Source organism: Streptopelia decaocto (genome assembly GCF_964273445.1).
Source record: "Streptopelia decaocto genome assembly, chromosome: 2".
Classification (NCBI taxonomy): Eukaryota; Metazoa; Chordata; class Aves; order Columbiformes; family Columbidae; genus Streptopelia; species Streptopelia decaocto.
The window spans coordinates 69,373,399-69,392,672 of record NC_138655.1 but is presented as its reverse complement, the minus strand read 5'-3'; the positions used below and the strand labels follow the sequence as shown (position 1 = coordinate 69,392,672).

General features: G+C 41.0%; 1 protein-coding gene across 4 annotated transcripts in view; it reads right to left on the bottom strand.

Moving 5' to 3' along the window:
* TMEM245 (transmembrane protein 245) overlaps positions 1 to 16,892 on the bottom strand; it is an 87,178-nt gene extending 70,286 nt beyond the window's left edge. For all 4 annotated transcript variants that reach the window (XM_082044428.1, XM_082044429.1, XM_082044430.1 and 1 more), the window contains exons 1-4: positions 16,135 to 16,892; positions 4,117 to 4,234; positions 2,782 to 2,883; positions 1,715 to 1,822 (exon numbers count right to left, since the gene is read on the bottom strand). In XM_082044428.1, the coding sequence (XP_081900554.1) occupies positions 1,715 to 1,822; positions 2,782 to 2,883; positions 4,117 to 4,234; positions 16,135 to 16,761 (955 nt within the window). In that variant the 5' untranslated portion in view covers positions 16,762 to 16,892. The remainder of the gene's footprint in view (positions 1 to 1,714; positions 1,823 to 2,781; positions 2,884 to 4,116; positions 4,235 to 16,134) is intronic.
* Positions 16,893 to 19,274: the final 2,382 nt, after the last annotated feature.

The window sequence follows — 19,274 nt, the reverse complement described above, 5'->3', positions numbered from 1 at the left end:
TAATTTCAAGAGAATGCTGGACGAGAATGATGTTTCATCACCATGCATACAGAAGATCCAAATCAGAGATGACCAAAAGGATGCTTAACACGTAACACAGAATAGAATGCTAATTTGCAACGGATTGTTGGAAAATTATTTGAACTATTGTTAGGAGTAAACAGGAAACTTCATATTTATTATTTTCCTGTCTTGAAGGAGAAAAACAACAGAATTTGCAAGACAAAAAAACATCTGGTTAACTGTCTCAAGAAAATAAATCAAAAAATATTCATTAAAAAAAAAGTTTGTAAAACCACTGCAGTTTTCTTCTGGCAAAGAGAGGTTACAGCTTGAAAACAGAAAAAAACAAAACAAAACCTCTCCTGAAGAGAAAAAATTAAACCTGTTGTGTAAGTCAAAACAAAAAAAAAAAGCAAAAAACAAGAACACAAACACTTAATGGCACATTTGTGGGAGACTGTTGCTTGACCAGATGTTCAAAAGCCAGCTAAATAAATTATCTCATTTCCAAAATTAAAGGCTATAGTAATGCTCCATTCTCATATTTCAGGACATAACGTTCTTAGGATTCTATATTTGGTTTTGAGATAGTTATGTAAAATGTAGAAACAAATATAAGAAAATAATAAGTTGTTTAAAGCTGCTTTTTTGTATTTAAAAATGAAACATGTTTTCAAGTGCAGCTTCTTTTGGCTTATTTAAAAGCAGGAAGTGTGTTTATATTTCATTAAACATTTCTGAAGAGCTTGTTCTACACCATTTCACCTGGTGGTTGAAGTAACTTTTCAGTTTCATAAATGGTAGCCTTTAGACATAAGTTTTTAAAGCCACACGCTCAAAGCATTCTCTCTTGCACAATCACTATGTTTCCTCCTCTGGAGCATGATTTACACAATACAGACAATATTAACAACATGCTGTCTTGAAGCAGAAAACTCTTAGACACAGCCAATTTCAAATTAAAGCTTTGGAAGTTCACATTCTGTCAAGTTGAATGACCTGTTCTGTCTACTTGCAGCAAATTGATGAAACCTTTCAATTTCCAGAGCTCTCCATAATAACCTATTTCTCTAGTATCTTTTCCATCAAATGCCTACCCAGAAAAATGACGGTAAGGTTCAAAATCAGTGATGGACATCTAAACACCTTCTTTGCAACTCTTTCAAGTCATTTCTTATAGATTTATAGTTATGTTATTGCAAGTGAAAGTATCATGACTCAAGCTAATGTCAAGTAAACTCACTACAGGAAGACGTTGAGCATACCACATTCAAAGAGAAAACAAAGGGGTTTTTTGTCATTGTGATGCACACAAAAATTATTCTAGTCTGTCTGTACCTGGTCCAAAAATCCAGTTATATCTCCTAACTGCCAACAAATCAAAAGAAAGTTAGGAAAAAATAAAAATAAGAAAGAATGGGGGAAAAACTTTTTAAAAATACCCTCATTCTTAAAAAAAAATACTTCTAGTCAGGCCTTCTACTATAAATGTACACACTTACATGTAAACCATCATTTGCAAGATAGCGTTTATATTATTGTCTTCTTAACATTTTTAAAAACAAATAAGCCTGTTTCACAAGGCAAATATCAATATGCTGTTTCGGACAGGATGAAAAGGATAGGAATTCTTTTGAAATTTGTTCTTAATTCCCTCTAATGTCATGCCTTTAGAGCAAATTCAAATGTTTCTTACAGAGTGTTCAGTCACCTGAGGGTTGTGAGGAACGTTCATTATTGGACTCATCTTCTGTCATTGAAATTGCCATGGCAATTGTCGAAGCAGCAATGGAAATCATTTGACCACGAAGCTCTGCCCCTGTAAAATGTATATGTGTAGGTAAATAAATAAAAGCTTAAGTCTTAAAACACTTTATTTGTTGCCTGATATCCACTGAAGCTGTCAAGCAACAGAAATTATACAGAGAGACACTGTTAGTTTTTATAATACATATTATATGAAGTCAGTACAATCAAACAGGAATGCATGCTAATAATTTTAATATTATAATACACTTGGAGCCAAAACACAAAACTAGTTATCTGTTTAATACCTTCGCTACTAATGAACTGCTACCAACTAAGTCATTCACAGTTGCTGGCAGTCTGATTAACGTAAAACTCTTTACAGCAGATAATAAAATTTTACTAACCAAGATTATGATGAGTTTCAAGAAAACTAAAACAGCAAAACAGGAAAAAAGTTTCCCCAAATATTCATACAGCTAATACTGGAAAAGAACACCTGGCATTTGTTTTTTTGCAAAATTGACCCACAACAACCAAAACCTATCTTTCTCAAAATCTAAACACAAATCACAGTTTTAAGAAACTGATTTTTAAAAATGAATGACTGGATATAGGAAATTCGCTGGATGGAATTGTCTGTTTCTCTCATACACAATATTATAGGAGCTACCCAACCCATATTGCTTATTTCTTTCAAAATTAGCCTTGGATATCAAATTTCCTGGGCTTTCCTTATGCTTGAAACTACATATAGGATTCTGTAAACTTGAGCATTCGGGTTTGATAATGAGAGTCGCTGCTTTCCTATGGAAAAGAAACATCCGTCTATTACAATGATTTTCTGTAAAGAATAGAAGATGCATTTCAGCATGAGTAAACCAGTTTGAAATAAATATACTAAAAAGTCTTATAATAAATTTTTGCAATCCATATGATATTGAGTTTACAGTGATATGGTCCAGATTCTTTTACTGAACTTTACAGAACCTTTGCCTCTAACAATAAAAGAAACAGTGACTTGTTCCTTACCAGAAGACTCCTTTCCCTTTTGCTGTTCGTGCAACATGCCTACAGTCATCAGAACAACTATAACCAGAAACACAGGAATTCTCCAGGAACCTGCCACAGAAGCTGAAAGATAGAGCACTGAGGTTTTTTTCACAAGAAAAAGTACACTATTAATAAACTCTACATTTAACAAAACCAAGAAAGGTACCACATCAACGAGGAACAATCTGGGCAGAAACTAAATGCTATAAAGCAAACAAGTTTTCTACATTCACGAAAAGGAAGAATGTAGAACACAGGTGGACAAGTTTCCCAATGAATAAACCAAGTTGTTACTGTTCCTATCTTCGGTGACTTTAAACTATGCTGATATAGTGAACAATTTTTTTTAAAAATATGCAAAATTACATGAAAATACACACAAAATAAAAACATTTTAGATATCAGAGGCAAATCAAGTTCCACCAAAAGTCTACACTTATGTTAGATCTCCACTGAGTGGCAGCCAGCAGTGCCTTCTTGGGTTTTGGCTTTTCAGCTAGTACTCCCCAGCAAATACAAGACTGTCAAAATGTAAGCAAATGCAAAGCCATTATGTGTAGCTTAAAGCCTCAGGAAAGTGTCCCCACACAGCCAGAACAACTTTTGAAACCTGCTGCTAAAGCAAAGTAAATCCTGAAGTATGCTGTGAAGCCTTCCATCATGATAGCATTCTGTTATTTGCATGACACTTCTACCATAAACTCTCTGATTTGATAATATAATCTGACAATCTGTTATATTAAATATGTAAAATAAATCTAATGCTAATAGATTACTATAATGTTATATTTGTATTAACAGATTATACAGATTACTAGTAGATTTATTTGACATTGTTGATATCATATCAACATGCTTGTTGACTACTGATAGCATTTTTTTTTCTTCTATTACTACTATGAAACTAATTTTAAAGCTTGAGCCTTGGTTAATAGCAGGCTCTCAAGAAAATACTAATATTAAAAATCTTCACAAGTGTATGTCTAAATCCACCCACATGTGACCCCAGCCCTTCCTCACTGTCAGGGAGTCAGTACCAGGTCAGTGAGTCAAACAAGGGAAAGCCATGGGAGCTACCTACTGGGCAGAAGGAGTGGAAGATGTACATCGCTCACCATCTTGAAGCCTTCCCATTCCTTACTCCAAGACTCTCTGCTGACCACATGCAGCCAGAATTACTGAGCAGAGAAAACAGCCTGCGTGTCAGCTAAGACTCCACTATAACGATTTAGCAGAAGGGCAAGCGAGTAGCTTTATTTGCCAGACAACAGAATCCCAGCAGACACATTAGAATAATAACTCCTTATTACTCACCTAAGTGAAAGAGCAGCATAATCCAGACAGGGACAGAGACTGCTTTTAAGTAACGCTCAGTGCTTATATTCCACTTGAATGAAACCATCAGCAGGTAACCAACTACCAGCGTCCATATCTTTAAGAAAAAGATACACACAGGTATGTATACATACAGGAGTACAATGCACCTATATTTTGATGTGTGCATATACACACATGTGCACCCTCCCCTGTCGAGAGAATTGAAGTCAGGTTCTAATTCATTAAGAAGCCCACATTTCAGAACTGTCAATTAATTACAGGAGTTTTTGCTACACGTAAGAGAAATGTAAAGTTTGTGCAAAGTGTATGGACAAGCTAGACACATCTTTGGTCTGCCTTCAGTATGGGTCTAATGCAAAGGAGTATACACGCTTTGCTGGACACAAACCCTGAAGGAAGATGTTTTTGCAGCTGAGACCAAGCAGCTACTCTGAACTACTACTGAAAGGTGAGAACCTCAATGAAACGGGGCCACCAGTGGCACCAGTGGGGCCACAGGGAGACAGAGCCAAAAGAGCACCACTCGTTCCAGCACAGAGCAGCTTGCCAGCTTCTGTGTTCCAGTCCAAAGAGACAAAGGGGGTTTTAAGCCAAACACAGCATTTAGAAAGCAAAACAAAACCGCTGTTCCTCAGCAGTGTTTTTCCACAAAAGAGCCATGCTTTTAAATGACTTGTGACACAGAATTGTATCAAATACTTCACTAAAACCACTAAAGATACAGAAAAATGTCCATGACAACATATCAAGAGACAGATTGCTGATTTTGCTGTTGCTGCTTCTCACTGCCTTCTACACCTCTGCTCATCGGATAAATCACAGTAGAAAATTCTAATTAAGAAACTTCAGATGAAGAATCTGAGCTTGAAAAATACTGAAAAGAATCAAGCAGAAACCAGAAGACGCAACAGGAGGTGAAAAGCAGCTACTCAGCAGATGTAAAATAAGAAAGATATGAAAACTTGTGAAAATAAATACTCTGTTGCATTCTTAAAAGAAAAAAAAAACAACTGACATTTCTGGCCGAAAGTCAACAAACATTCCCTATCAACAACCAGCTAAAGACACCTTCAAATTTACACTTATAAATCAATACAGCCTAATGAAGTTTAAACAGAACTTCTGTTAACAGCATCTAATGAATCAGATGTCACTGTAAGAAGTAAGAATATACCAGCAGATGCACAGAACGAGCCATCGGAAAGAACACACCACAAGAGCTTTCATGTCTTTCCTCTGCACTGTACGACTCACATTGAAGAGGAAATAGTCCCTGTGAAGAGCAGGTTTGTGCGACTACTCCCATGCACCTAATTGGCATAGAGGAAATCTTAAGTGTACTGAATTCAGCAGACAAGCAATGATGTACTCTGTTAACTTCAGGGGGAATGCTCATACGCACAAGGCAATTTAAAATAACTTCAGAAATGTGAACAAATGTATACCCTTTTCATACCAATCTTTCTCATCAAAACTGATCAGTCCAACTTTTCACTGCTATAAGTAGCTCTGTTTTGCATCAACAGAGCTGTGTATGGCCAAATGTGGACTCAAGACAAACGCCTAAAACTAACAGAACTCTTAGACATTAAGACTAAAGTCATGAACAGAAACAACAAAAAATTAAATACATGGCAGCACGTATTTAACAGCACAGATTCATAACAAATTCATACACAAGACATATTAGAGCATAACAGTAACTGCAAGAGAACTCAGCATGAAGATGCTATCCTACTCCCTAATATATGCCACACAGCATATCTGTATGATAAAACACCAAAAAAAAGGGAAGGAGGCTAAAAGGGCACAAAGCTAAGTTTAACAGCCAACAAAGCAAAACATGTTGAACTGCTTTTAGCTATCGAGGTAGCTGAACTAGAAGCTAGCATGTCAGGGTTTAGGTATTCAGTAATTTTTTGTAAGTTACAATAATTCATCAGTTCTCATTTCTAAAAGCTTAGCAGATGATCCAAGCAAAATTATTTCTTAGTTCTATTGAATAGAGAGAAACAGCTTATTTTAAAGTAAACAAGTCATCTTGTTTCAGAGATCAAACAATAACAATCCTAAAAACCTGTGGAATCAATTGACTGGTGCAAGGAGTTTAATTTCAGTGACACCATGGAGTAATCAGTTCCTTATCAGTTAATGTTATAGCCAAGCACTTCTACGCTGCATGGGAACTAGGGTAGTCTACTTCCAACAATTCATAGCTGAAAGCAACTGGCAAAGCGAATTAATCTAAATTGACATGGACTAGGAATTCATCCCATATTAAATTGGCAACAGCCTTTTTTTTTTTTCTTCCCTTAACCCTTTAAATGCATGTTATGGAACCTTTCTCACTGTTTTTCTGAATGGTCTCCAATAGTTCTGGTCAAAAGAGCATGAGAATATTAAAAGCCTCTTTACTATTACATGTCCATCTCAACAACTGACACCATGGAAATGAAGAATAAAAGATAATGCCTACTTTCATTAAAGTTAAGCTACTGTAATTACTGCACTGAAACTAGAATGGATACAGATTCCATGCTAAACCAAAACACCTATAAATTTGATTTATGAGAGTATACAGCTAACCAGTAACGCTTCTGATATTGCAGAATACATTAGCTACCACAACTATTTTTTTATCAAGCTGAAGTCAGCTGCAGATGCCTGTCACCACATACTCTGAGTTTTTAAATGCCTGTTCACTCACAATATTTATAGACATGCACAACTCTAATTATATCATAAATTATAATCTAACTCTAATGTTTAGCCTGGAGAAAAGGAGACTGAGGGGAGACCTTATTGCTGTCTGCAATTACCAGAAAGCAAGTGATAGGACAAGAGCAAATGACCTCAAGTTGCACCGGGGGAGGTTTAGATAGGATATTAGGAAAAATTTCTTCATGGAAAGGGTTGTCAGGCTTTGGAACAGGCTGCCCAGGAAGTGATGGAGCCACTATCCCTGGAGGTGTTTAAATGACCTGTAGCTCAAGTCAGGGATATGGTAGAGTGCCAGAGTTAGGTTAATGGTTGGACTTGATGAGGGTCTCTTCCAACCAAAAGATTCGAACTCCAGTATATATAGTTTAATGCTGTAATCTTTCCTTCTTCCTTCTCTCACATATCTTCATTGTCTGAACAGACAGCAAATACCTCATTTCTCACATCTCCTCTGCATTTTGTAGCACCCCTTGCAAATTAAATGAAATGCTGGTTTGCCTTTAGACATAAAAAGTAAAACTGCCTGCTTCCCTGAATAAACAGCTGGAATACTGCAGGGCAACTTATTGGATTTCAGCATCCAATTTCGTGTTGCAGTGGTAAATTTAAAAGGCCAGTTTTAGAGATGTCCAGGCAAGTCTGAAGGGCTTCAGTTCTCTTTAAATTGCCAACTGGAGGCAAAATTACACCATAGAAAGATGCAGCTTTTATGTTACATTCAAGCATCTGCTTCAGTGTTTTTTCTTTTAAATTATAGTGTTGGGAAGTCTAGTATTTATCAGCATGACTGCATCACCAGTGCTACTGAAAGTCTGCTTCCAGTTCCAATTAAAGGTGAGAGAATTTGACAATGTGAGACACTGGTGGCTTTGGCATCATTTTTCAATGAGAACAAACTCTTTCTTACTACTCAACTCTTGACCACATTTATACTGATGAGTAAAATTCTTTATTTACACAGTTCACTCCCTTTTTTTTTCCCTATCAGCACGCTAACCTCTAAAGGAGAAGTTTTACAGATAAGCTTAATTATTAATAATAGCTCACTGCTACTTAAAGTGGAGGTTCATTTTCTCCCACTGCCAGTCAGGTGGGTCCCACCTCTTCTGCACAACAGCTTCAACATTCAGCCAGCCACCTCAAGCTCCCACAGCTGATAAAAAACTATCTGGAAAAAAAACCCAAGAGTTTAAAATCTAATACAGTTATAGCTAAACAGACTCACGGAGATAAGACAGGCACTGACAACAGTGCAACTGAAGCATATCTCACAAGTTTGGATAAGCAAGAACAGTTCCTCACGGGCAGCAAAGCTGTTGGAAGGACTCAGCCTTCTGCGGAACGTCACCCCAACAACTAAGCACCCTGCAGGGAACACATTTCCCACCTGCTTCATGCAAACCACCCCATGGCAAACACAACAGTGAAGACTCAGTAGAATAACCAGAGTTACTTCTTTTGCCAACCTTCCAAAAGTTCCCAATTTTTAACAACTCAGGACCTACCAAATGGCATGCCTCAACTCTTTTGTTTTCTAGTTGTAGCTCTATCCCCTCCTTTTGCCATTTCAAAGTTTTGGTTTTTGTCCAGGCTGCCCTTTTCCACTTGAAAATCACACAGCAAATTTTTTAGGGTTTGTTTAGGTGGGATTTTTTTTGTTTGTTTTGGTTTAGGTTTGGGTTTTTGTGTGTTTCTGGTTATTTTGTTTCTTGCTTGGTTTTGCTTGTTTGTTTTAAATTGAGATATCTAAAGCCATTTGATGAAACTATGGATCCAATTCAAACGGTTTCCTATTTTCCAGTTAGTTTTTAGGATTATAATCTAAAAAGATCCTAACTACCTCACCACTTCCCTTTAACATTTAAAAATAAAATTTTCATTTGGAAATAGAGATTTTCATTAGTTTTTCTTAAAATAGGAAATCCTTAAAAACATGGACCAAACATTCACATGGCACTTTTGCAAACTTGTAAAACAGTGCTGCACTGAGCAACCCCCGCTGAAGAAGTGATCTTATTACAGCAATTCATTATTTATACCTCCTCCTCAGTGGCAATGCAGGCCAGTGAAGGAAAATGAACCTACTGCAAACAGCAGAATAGCACTGGACTTGAAAAATGAAGTGACACAAGGCATTAAATGCATTGCTAAAAGCCAAACTGTGTTTTCTGTATGAACCTCACAGTGGTTTTTTTGTCTGTTCATTTGAAAATAGTTTTCTAAACAATAAAAACATAATGAGGCAGGTGAGGAATTATGAAAATGTCATTTTGATGACAATTTTCAGAATCAAAATTGATTCCATGTGGCTTTAGTGTAGATTCCACAGTACACAGGAGGAAATATCCCACAATGTGGAGTTTGGTAGAATAAAGAAAGTATAACTGCCCTTCAGTTAGCATAGAGACGGTCTTTGTTGAACAGATATAAAACCAAAAAAAAAACCCAAAACCAACTAATCACGCATTTAATACTATTGCCCACCTCAGAGCAAACACAACCACCTTTTCCCTTCTTTAAGGAAGCCGCCTTTCATCTAAGCAGGTAAATGACATCCTGTTTTTTTTTTTTCCTAAGTGAACACAAGTACACATAAACATGACAGACTGGGTTATTCCTAGTCCTCCATCCAAAGGACTAGAACAGCACATCAGTTTTATTTCTTCTAGAACCCTCAGTTGTGACATATATCCACATAGATATGTTTGGCATTAACACACAGACTGCTAAACCATGTGAAACAGAAGCCTGGTGTTCAGCTAGACTACCCCTTTCTGAAATGACAACATTATGAACTTTCAACTAGAATCCTGGGACAGGGGAGAGAACTGACCATCAGAGTCAACACTGTCACACATGAGTTAAAAGCATTTTCAATGTGTCCTGCAACATTTCCTACCCTGTGAATTTAAGGAAATCCATTAAATCTAAGATATCCAGAAGACTGCAGCCCTTTAGTTCACTTTTTCTGTCTTAGTATAGATGTTATTTATGAGAAACTCCATTAATAAAAATGCTATTCAGAAATCAAACTTTTCAAGATTCACTTGTGAAAAGGGGTTTTTCAGAGCACATCAAATTCTCCCCCTGCAGACAGAGTAACGCTCCTCCGACACGCTTCATGACAACACTTTGACAAGAGACTGTACCTCACCATACACAACTTCTTCATTTTCTTGCTTTATTACAGAGAGCACAGTTAAAATTTTTCTGGACAGTTCCATAATAACCATGCATATTTCAGAGGTGGTAAAAAAAAAAGAAATCTTGTGTTTAAATAATACATATTAATACAAAAATATAACTAATTTTATGTAGCATATATCATTAGGCTCAAGGCTAGCTTCAGCTTACTGCCTGGGACTGCAGTTTATACATATAAATCTAAATAAGTTGATAAGCCTTTTCATGAAAGGTACCTCACGGCAGTTTCTCCCAAAGCTGGGGGTGGGTGTGGAAGGGAAAAATAAAAGGTGGAAAAAGGATTAATATAATCAGCAGAAAGAATACTTAAGGGCTTTTTCAGGTGTGAGGTTTTTTATGCAGGGCAAGTTTTAGAAACCTGCAAGCCTGCTCTGAGGAATGGAAGAAAAAAAACAACAAAAAAACCCTACTGAAACACTCCAGAAACAGAAATCATATGCACCTTAAAAATCAGAACTTTCTTTTTCTCATTTACAGTTATTCCTATATTATAGCCAAACTTAACACTTTCCTTTGCTAGAATAGAAAATGCCCCATCAGGTAAACTTGACAAAATATTGACGCTTTTTTGCCTCCATAGGTGATATTCAACAGCACTGTGGAAACCAAGCATCTTGGAACCTGAAACCCAAAACGTTTGCAAGAAGCATGTCTGAGAATTCCAGTCTGCAAGGGTTACTTTAGGGACTGCTGATATATAGTGCAAACACAAATGGAGTTTTCCAGTGTTTCCAGATTTGCCCAGCACTGTAGTGAGGGAAGGATTGTTTAGGTCTCCTAACTGCATGCTAACTGTGCTAGAACAACACAAGTTGAACTTAGTACAGAGACACAAAAATACAGTGACATGCACACACAAGAGCAAACAGTCCTGACCCTGACCAGTAACTTGTGACAAACCAAGGAAGAAAGACTTGCCATGGGAGAAAGATTTTGACAGCCCTGTAACCAAGTTCACTCCAAAGAATTCTGTCAATTATGACTGAATTTAATTTACTAGGATGAACTTCAGAGTCAATGTAGAGCAGTTGTATAATTCATTTCATCTGCTAGGACAAACTAACTGTTTTCTAAATAAATATGAGCATGTGAACCCTTCTGAAAAAAAATACAACCAATAGCTGGCATTTCCTGTATATTACCATCAGTGTAAAACATCAGGCTAAAGTAGTTTGAACTCTTGCCACAAAGCAGAAGAATTTCCCATACCTTAGATACAACGCTGGATACAAGGCATACTTGCTACAAAACTAGGATGACAAGGAAGTCCAAGATTAGTCTGCAGATGGTATGCTAACTGCAAGGGTAACCATGCTGAAATTGCCATAGCATATAAACATGTCAGGGTGTATTCAGTCCACTATGGGACAAACTCCACTCCTTTTCACAAAAGAAAAAAAAAAAAAACAAAAACCAAAACAAACCACAAAAAACAAAACCAAAAAACCAAACCAAAACAAAAAAACAAAAAAAAAAAACCACAAAAAAAACCCAAACAAAACCGAAACACCACACAGAAAAGCATTCACCTTCCCTATCATACATAACTGAAGTTCATGTAGACTGCATGTCCTCTACATAAGACTTCTACAAACAAGCCACAGAGAAGGCTGGAGTCAGAGCAAGGAACTCATCTGGAATTTATACCCAGCTCCTAGCTTTAAGGCCCAGCAGCCTACTACATTTCTTGAGCAAGGTTCTTCAAAGATGATGTGGGAACTGTAAAGAACGAAGAGAAAGAAAAGGAGACAGTGGGAACAAGACGCTTGTAGACTAACCTAAGATCTTGGGCTTGTTCTTCAAATACAGTGTTTTGCAATCACCTATCAAACAGTCCTATCCTGGAGGTATCTAGGGTTCTTAATTCCTAAATTGCAGGTGTGACTTAAGAACCACAGACAGGAACATAGCGATTTGCATACCTTCACTCATCAACACCATGAATGGCTTTCCCAGACTTAAGGACAACAGTACAACAAAGCTCTGTAACACACTGGTGCCAAGCTACAGTTTACTATAACATTTTCACATGCCATTCCTGCATTTGGAAAACACTTTTTTTTCCTGGAAGAGAAGATAATTTCTGTCTCTGTTTCATGGCCTAGTAGATACCATAAAAATACCTTTAGAGAACACCAAATTGATATCCCAAAATCTATATTGTTCCAAGTCAAATTCTAATGATAGGCATTCTCTGATTTCTCTAGCACAGCAGAAGGAACCAGAACAGGAGAAGGCCACCTTGTATGTTCTTCCTCTCTCTAAGTATCAGCACCATCCAAGTAGGGCAAAGCTCCAAATAACAATAAATACACTGTACACCTTTGCAGCCCAAGGCAGAATCATTGGTGGCTGGAGCACAGACATTCACAGTTCACAAGATTAAAATTACAAATGTACTATGCTAGTCAGATACTGGTTTCACACTTGCTTGTCTCTTTTATGCTTTTAATGATTTATATATCATATTCTTGGCAAGAATGTATTCTTTCCTAAGGGGCAAATTTACTTATTTTATGTTAATTAAGTTACTCCATATCAAAATATTTCAAAACACAGAAATAAAGACTGGCACAGTGGGCTGCTAAAAGAGACAGTGCAAGAAATGAAAATACCATTACTTTATCACATAGAGTATCTAACTAACAAAAATAGTTGTAATGATCATGCTAGATAACATACAGAAAGAACCATGAAGGATTCAGATCCCAGGGAAGAACAGTGCAATGGAGCAAACTGACTCACAACACCCAAAATTCCTATGCAGGTAGACTGTACCCATGCAGAGTTCTACAGTATAATACAGCAATTAAATGGCTTTAAAATGCCTAACTACAGTTAAAGCAGATGCTATTAACTGATCCAGCTCAAGGCTCCTCAGCAGGGGATAAAATTCAGTTTTTCTGCTACAGCTCTGAGATAATACAACTCAGGTAACTGCAAAATTCAAAAAAACTGGAATGGTAAAACACCATAAAGCATACAGATGATTCCAGGTTGAGTTGAGGTTATTTACAAAGGGAAGCTCACAGTTTCTTTCTCATGTAGGGTCCCAGAAATAGACATAAGCAGATTGCTTGGAAAGCTACTGCAAGTGGTTTGCTCAAGGAAGTCCACAGTCAGTTATTCTGACATGAACCCAAAATCTTCCAATGGAACTCAAGTCAGAGAAGTTCTGGGAAGTTATCTTTTCCCCAGTTAAAATCTTAACAGCACTTAAATGAAACCAAGTGTTACAATAGAAACACCAGTGCAAAACAGAAGTATCAGATACTGCTAAACAAAATTGCACTGAGCATGCACAGACACCCACCAGTGCATTGCAACCATAGCTATGAGGTTAAATCACTGCAACTTCCTTTTGTACCCTTATATGTACCCAGTGTAAGTACAGCTTAATTAACCAAGTTTGAATAAAGGACTGGATGTAGCCAAGTCAGTAAGTGTAGCAATATTGCTGAATTATTAAAAATAAAATGGGTAGGCCAATGCACAGGAAAGCCTTAAGTTTATCAAGTAAATTGTGTGGCAACTAACCAAAGCTTCCCATCAGTACCAAGCCATGCTTACATTCTTACACCACTCAGCTGAAGGTAAAGATCTTGCCTCTATAAAAACAGTGTCTCTGTCTATCTACTCAGTTTTAATTATACTTCTAAGGACAAAACAGACCAGAAACAGATCTCTCCTAACACTTTCCAGTGTATGACAACACTTCAGCATGGAAAGCCAAGGAAATCCCTTCTTCCAATGTTCGTTCACCTTCAAGAGACAAAACACATCCTCCAGTCCATCCTATTCACACTAGAAATAGCTCCAAATATCCTTTGTCAGTACGTCCAGGAGATCTATTACTTTTTTGTTTCAGATATATACCTTCAAAGCTGTGTTTGAGGTATCAGCATGCACCAGTTCCACCAAAGGGATAAAATTAGTATTCAAAGAACATGTGCAATTCAAAATCAGAAGCCTGGACAAGCTTGTTATAGTTTGGGTTTTTGTTTGTTTGGGGTTTTTTTCGTTCTTTTTTGTTGGCAATTCCTCTCTCTTGCCCACATAAGAAGATCAGGTTTAGGTACTTCTTCAGTTTTCTCTTCATATATCTCTATGACCCCATTAAACTGTATATGGAATTTTTCACCTGCAGGGGGGTGGGTGCTGTTTGGTTTGTTTAAAGAACTAGAGCAGCTTAAAAACAGTCTTTGACACTAAGCAATCTGGGCATGCCAATCATACATCAGCCTCGACAGGCTGGAGACTTGGGCAGGGAAAAATTTAATGAAATATAACAAGGGAAGGTATAGAGTCTTGCATCCGGGTAGGAACAACCCCAGCTTCCAGTATAAGCTGGAGAACGACCTGTTACAGAGCGGCGCAGGGGAAAGGGACCTGGGGGTCCTGGTGGACAGCAGGATGACCATGAGCCAGCACTGTGCTCTTGTGGCCAAGAAGGCCAATGGCATCCTGGGGTGCATTAAAAGAGGGTTGGTTAGTAGGTCGAGAGAGGTTCTCCTTCCCCTCTACTCTGCCCTGGTGAGACCACATCTGGAATATTGTGTCCGGTTCTGGGCCCCTCAGTTCAAGAAGGACAGGGAACTGCTGGAGAGAGTCCAGCGCAGGGCAACAAAGATGATTGAGGGAGTGGAGCATCTCCCTTATGAGGAAAGGCTGAGGGAGCTGGGGCTCTTTAGCTTGGAGAAGAGGAGACTGAGGGGTGACCTCATTAATGTTTATAAATATGTAAAGGGTGAGTGTCACAAGGATGGAGCCAGGCTCTTCTCGGTGACAACCAATGATAAGACACGGGGCAATGGGTACAACTGGAACACAGGAGGTTCCACTTAAATTTGAGAAGAAACTTCTTCACAGTGAGAGTGACAGAACACCGGAACAGGCTGCCCAGGGGGGTTGTGGAGTCTCCTTCCTTGGTGACATTCAAAACTCGCCTGGACACCTTCCTGTGTAACATCATCTAGGTGTTCCTGCTCTGGCAGGGGGATTGGACTGGATGATCTTTTGAGGTCCCTTCCAATGCCCAACAACCTGTGATTCTGTGATTTAATAAAAGTATAATTTACTGAACTTCTACACTTTCACATAACCATTTACTTCAGATTTATAGTATTTTTTTGCATTTCCAGTTATAACTAACAAAGTGAAAACAAGTCCTGCCAGAGGTTTTAAGTAGTCTACCTACTGAAGACAACACAGAGAAAAGCAGCCTCCCAGAATCTTTATTACTATAAGTAAAATTTCTAAGTTAAAAATACCCAGCTTTACTTTTTAACATTCAAACTGAGTTTGCACCGTTTGATACTTTGAAAAAAAAAAACAAAATCAGTATACTGAGAAATAAGTCTACGCCCCCCCCACCCCAAGTCACCAGTGGAGCTGAGCTGCTGTTTCACAACACTTGATACACACCTCACAGCTCAACAAGAGCCAGTGTTTGCCCAAGACCTCACCTGAATTACCTTTGACTCAACAGCATCTCAGAACTGCAGCATGACTAAAATATTGGCAGAGAAAACGTATCTGCTCCCCCTACACCCACTCAGTTACACACAGCACCCCTCTGTGCCGTGGGTTACAACGCGGGAGCTTTCCTAAAGCTATTTTGCATATGTTTTTTTTTTTTCCAGTGAAGGCCGGGTTTGCCCTACACCACCACGACGCTGGTGCTTTGCCCCGGTGAAGCCCTGGCTCTGCTGCACCCCCCGCGGCTAGAGTCACGCCCACGTGCTGTGGGGACACTTCCCGCGTCCTTTACCCTAAAAATAAATAAATAAATAGATAGATAAAAAGGCTGCGGCGGCTTCAAAACAGGCACCTTAACGATCTTAAGCGTTTGCGTCTGCCAACTGCCGCCGCGGCGCAACAAGTGAGATGGCGGCCGGCACCGCGCCCCCGGCCGCCCCCCAGCAAGCAGGCGGGCCGCATCCCAGCCCTCCCCGGTGGGCCGCGCATCTCCGAGGCGGGGCGGGGGAAACTGCCACCAGCCCCCCAGCTCCCCGCCCCGGGGGAACTCAGCCACCTCCGAGACCCCTGCCCGTCCCAGGCGGCACTCACCCACTGGCTGCTGAAGTAGTCCAGCCCCTGGCAGATGAGGCGGGCGGCTTGGGCCAGCAGTACCTGCACGCCCAGGGAGCTGCCCAGGCAGTAGAGCCCGTAGAGCAGCGGCCCCCCGGCGCCCAGGAGCAGCAAGAGCCGCCGTCGCCGCAGCACCTGCTCGCCCAGCGCCTCCACCCCGTAGTTGGCGAAGCAGATGGGGAGGAGGAGGGCGGCCAGCAGGACGGGCGTGCGGGAGCGGTGCAGGCGGCTGAGCCAGCGGCGGCCCAGCGCCGTCAGGGAGCTCTTGAAGGGGTGCAGGAAGGTGCCGCAGAGCACAGCCCAGAGCAGCGGCCGCAGAAAGGCCTCCAGGATGAAGTAGACCAGGACGGCGGCGCCGCAGCACAGCCCCGCGAACAGCAGCGCCCCGGTGTTGTAGAAGGCCTGCTTGATCGGCTTCTCCAGCCGCGGCAGCGACATCCCCGCCGCCCCGCCCGGGCCGCTCAGCGGCAGCCGCGGCATGGCCGCCGCCGCGCCCTCCGCCCCGGCCGCACCCGCGCTGGCTGATCCCTTCGGCCGCCGCTTCTGCGCCGGCGAGTCCGGAGGGGCCGCGGCCGGAGCCGCCGGGAGCTCTCCGCTGTCAGCCATGGCGCCCGCCCCCTCCGAGCCCCGCGCCGGGCACGGCCGCGGCTCCGGCCGCCGCTGCCAGGGAGCGACGCGCCGCTGCCGCACGGGCGAGGGCGCGGAGAGGCGGCCGGGAGCGCCGGGCACGGTAGTGCCGCCGCACGGCTCCGGGCACGGGCGTGCGCCCAGCCCGGCGGGGAAGGGGAGTTGCCGGCCGGGCAGGGTGCTGGGAAATGTAGTTCTGCGCCGGGAGAGCCGGCGGCAGCGCCCCCTTCCCCCGCGGCCGGGCCTGACGGAGCGGCGGGGGAGTCCTGGAAGTCCTTCATTTCGTCCTTCCCGCTTCGGTTACCGCAGGGTGCGGAGCGAGGCTTTCCAGCGCCATCGTTACTTCTGCTGAGAAGAAGCTACAAAGATGATTAGGGGTCTGGAGAATCTTTCATATGAGGAAAGACTGATAGAGTGGGGTCTGTTGAGCCGGGAGAAAAGAAGGCTGAGAGGGGACCTTATTTGTGCTTGTACATATTTCAAGGAGGGGTGTCGAGAGAATGGGACCAGACTCTTTTCAGTGGTGCTTAATGACAGAATGAGGGGCAATGGGCACAGACAGAAGCATAGGAGGTTCCATCTGAATATGAGGAGAAACCTCTTTACTTTGAGGGTGGCAGAACACTGGAACAGGCTGCCCAGAGAGGTTGTGGAGTCTCCTCTGGAAACATTCAAACCTGCCTGGAGCGACCCAGTGCAATCTGCTGTAGGTGAACCTGTTTTAGCAGGTGGGTTGGACTAGATGATCTTCCAGAGGTCCCTTCCAACCCCAACCATTCTGTGATTCTGTGACTTCCAAGGGCTGGAGCTTAAAAGAGCCCAGCAGCAAGCTTCACTTCCTCTTCCCCATCCAACCAGCACAGCCCTATTGCAGTTCTGTTCAACACTCTCCTGTCCCTACTGCTGCTTTAGTCCCTGGAAGCTGAAAATATTCAGAAATTTGCAGTGTCATTGCAAGGTGGAGAGCAAGACTGGTTAGACCAGATGGAGAATTTTGTCTTGTTTGAACCTGCGCTAGCATCAAATTATTTAACATGGAAGCATCTGTGCTTTTACTGGAAATTAAGCCCACTAAAAAAGTAGTTGTTCTGTCTCATTTTTTAGATCTGACATTTGTGACATTATGTTGCACCAAATGGAGTTATTTTGGATATAATCTAGGCAAGGGCTAATTTCCTGTATCTGGCACGTGCCAGACCCCAGTGTCCACACATGAAGGCAACAGCTAACATTTTACAGGTGCTTCAGATGCCTTTATAATAAATGTGCTTGGTCCAAGCAAGTTTTGTGAGGACTGGGATCCACGACATTTGAACTAGCTCAGTGCTGGCACTGTGCTACTCAAACAGTTTTCCTTTCACAGCTTAATACAACCCTTCAGCTGGTTCTGGTAACACTGCCAGAAAACCCCTAGAGGCATCTTCCTATTTCTTCTGACTGAGATGCAGCTTATCCTCGACACTCTGTTACAGAGGTTGTATTCCTCTGAACATGTGAAAAGTGCATAGATATAGGAATTTGATTTTTTTCTTTTTCTTTTCAGGATTTACATGCAAGTTTAATATTATGTAACTTCATGGTAGATTTGTGTCCCCCTGGGCTTTGGTGGAGCGTTTCTTGCATGACACAGATGTCTAAAAGCTGAGATTACTCTGAGCACAATCGTTTTTAACTTGTAAAATGGGAATACAACTGTTCATAGCCCAGCTTTTAAATGCAAAGCAATATAAAGACAAGATACTATAGCTGAGACCAATCACTATCATCATCCCAAGGAGGAAAAGTGGAGGTTTTACCACTCACTTCCAGTAACCGTGTTGCACCCTACAGCTGTAGGTTGTGGTGGGCCCAGCCAGTTTCCTAAAGCTTTTGCACTGCAGCCCTGACTTGTCCGTGCTGCAAAGCCTTTCCTATCAGTTACACACCCATTCATGCTTATAAAGGTCCCTCTTGCCTCCTGCAGCTCCTTGTTTTCCTTTGCTGAACAGATCACGTATAGGTTTGACAAAGTGCTTTAATTTCACACAGCAGAGGCATTTATAGACCTACAGGTACCTTGTTTGATCCTGATAGTGATGAGGCATTACAAGCAGTTGTCCATATGAGAAGCTTTTATTGCATCTTAAAATGATGCTGTCACTCACTGCTCTTTGATCAGATCTGCCTCCTGGCAGGGTGTTGAAATAGGTAAAAAGCACGTGTCAGTACCCAAACATTTTCTCTTCAGTTCCTGCAGAGCAGAAGAAGCATGCCAAAAAGAGACTCTAATGACTCATTACAATACATTTATTGCATTAACATTCAATTAGCAATCATCAATTAAGATTTACATGGGGGGAGTTGAGAGTACAAATCTTTCTGTTAGATAAGCAGTGATGTCAGCAAATCAAATCTTCATAGGCACATCCTCATTCCTTTGATTTTTCTTAACAGACTCTGGCAGTCATATTCTTCAGGAATAGAAATTAATGTCACCTCTTCGATGAGTGAAG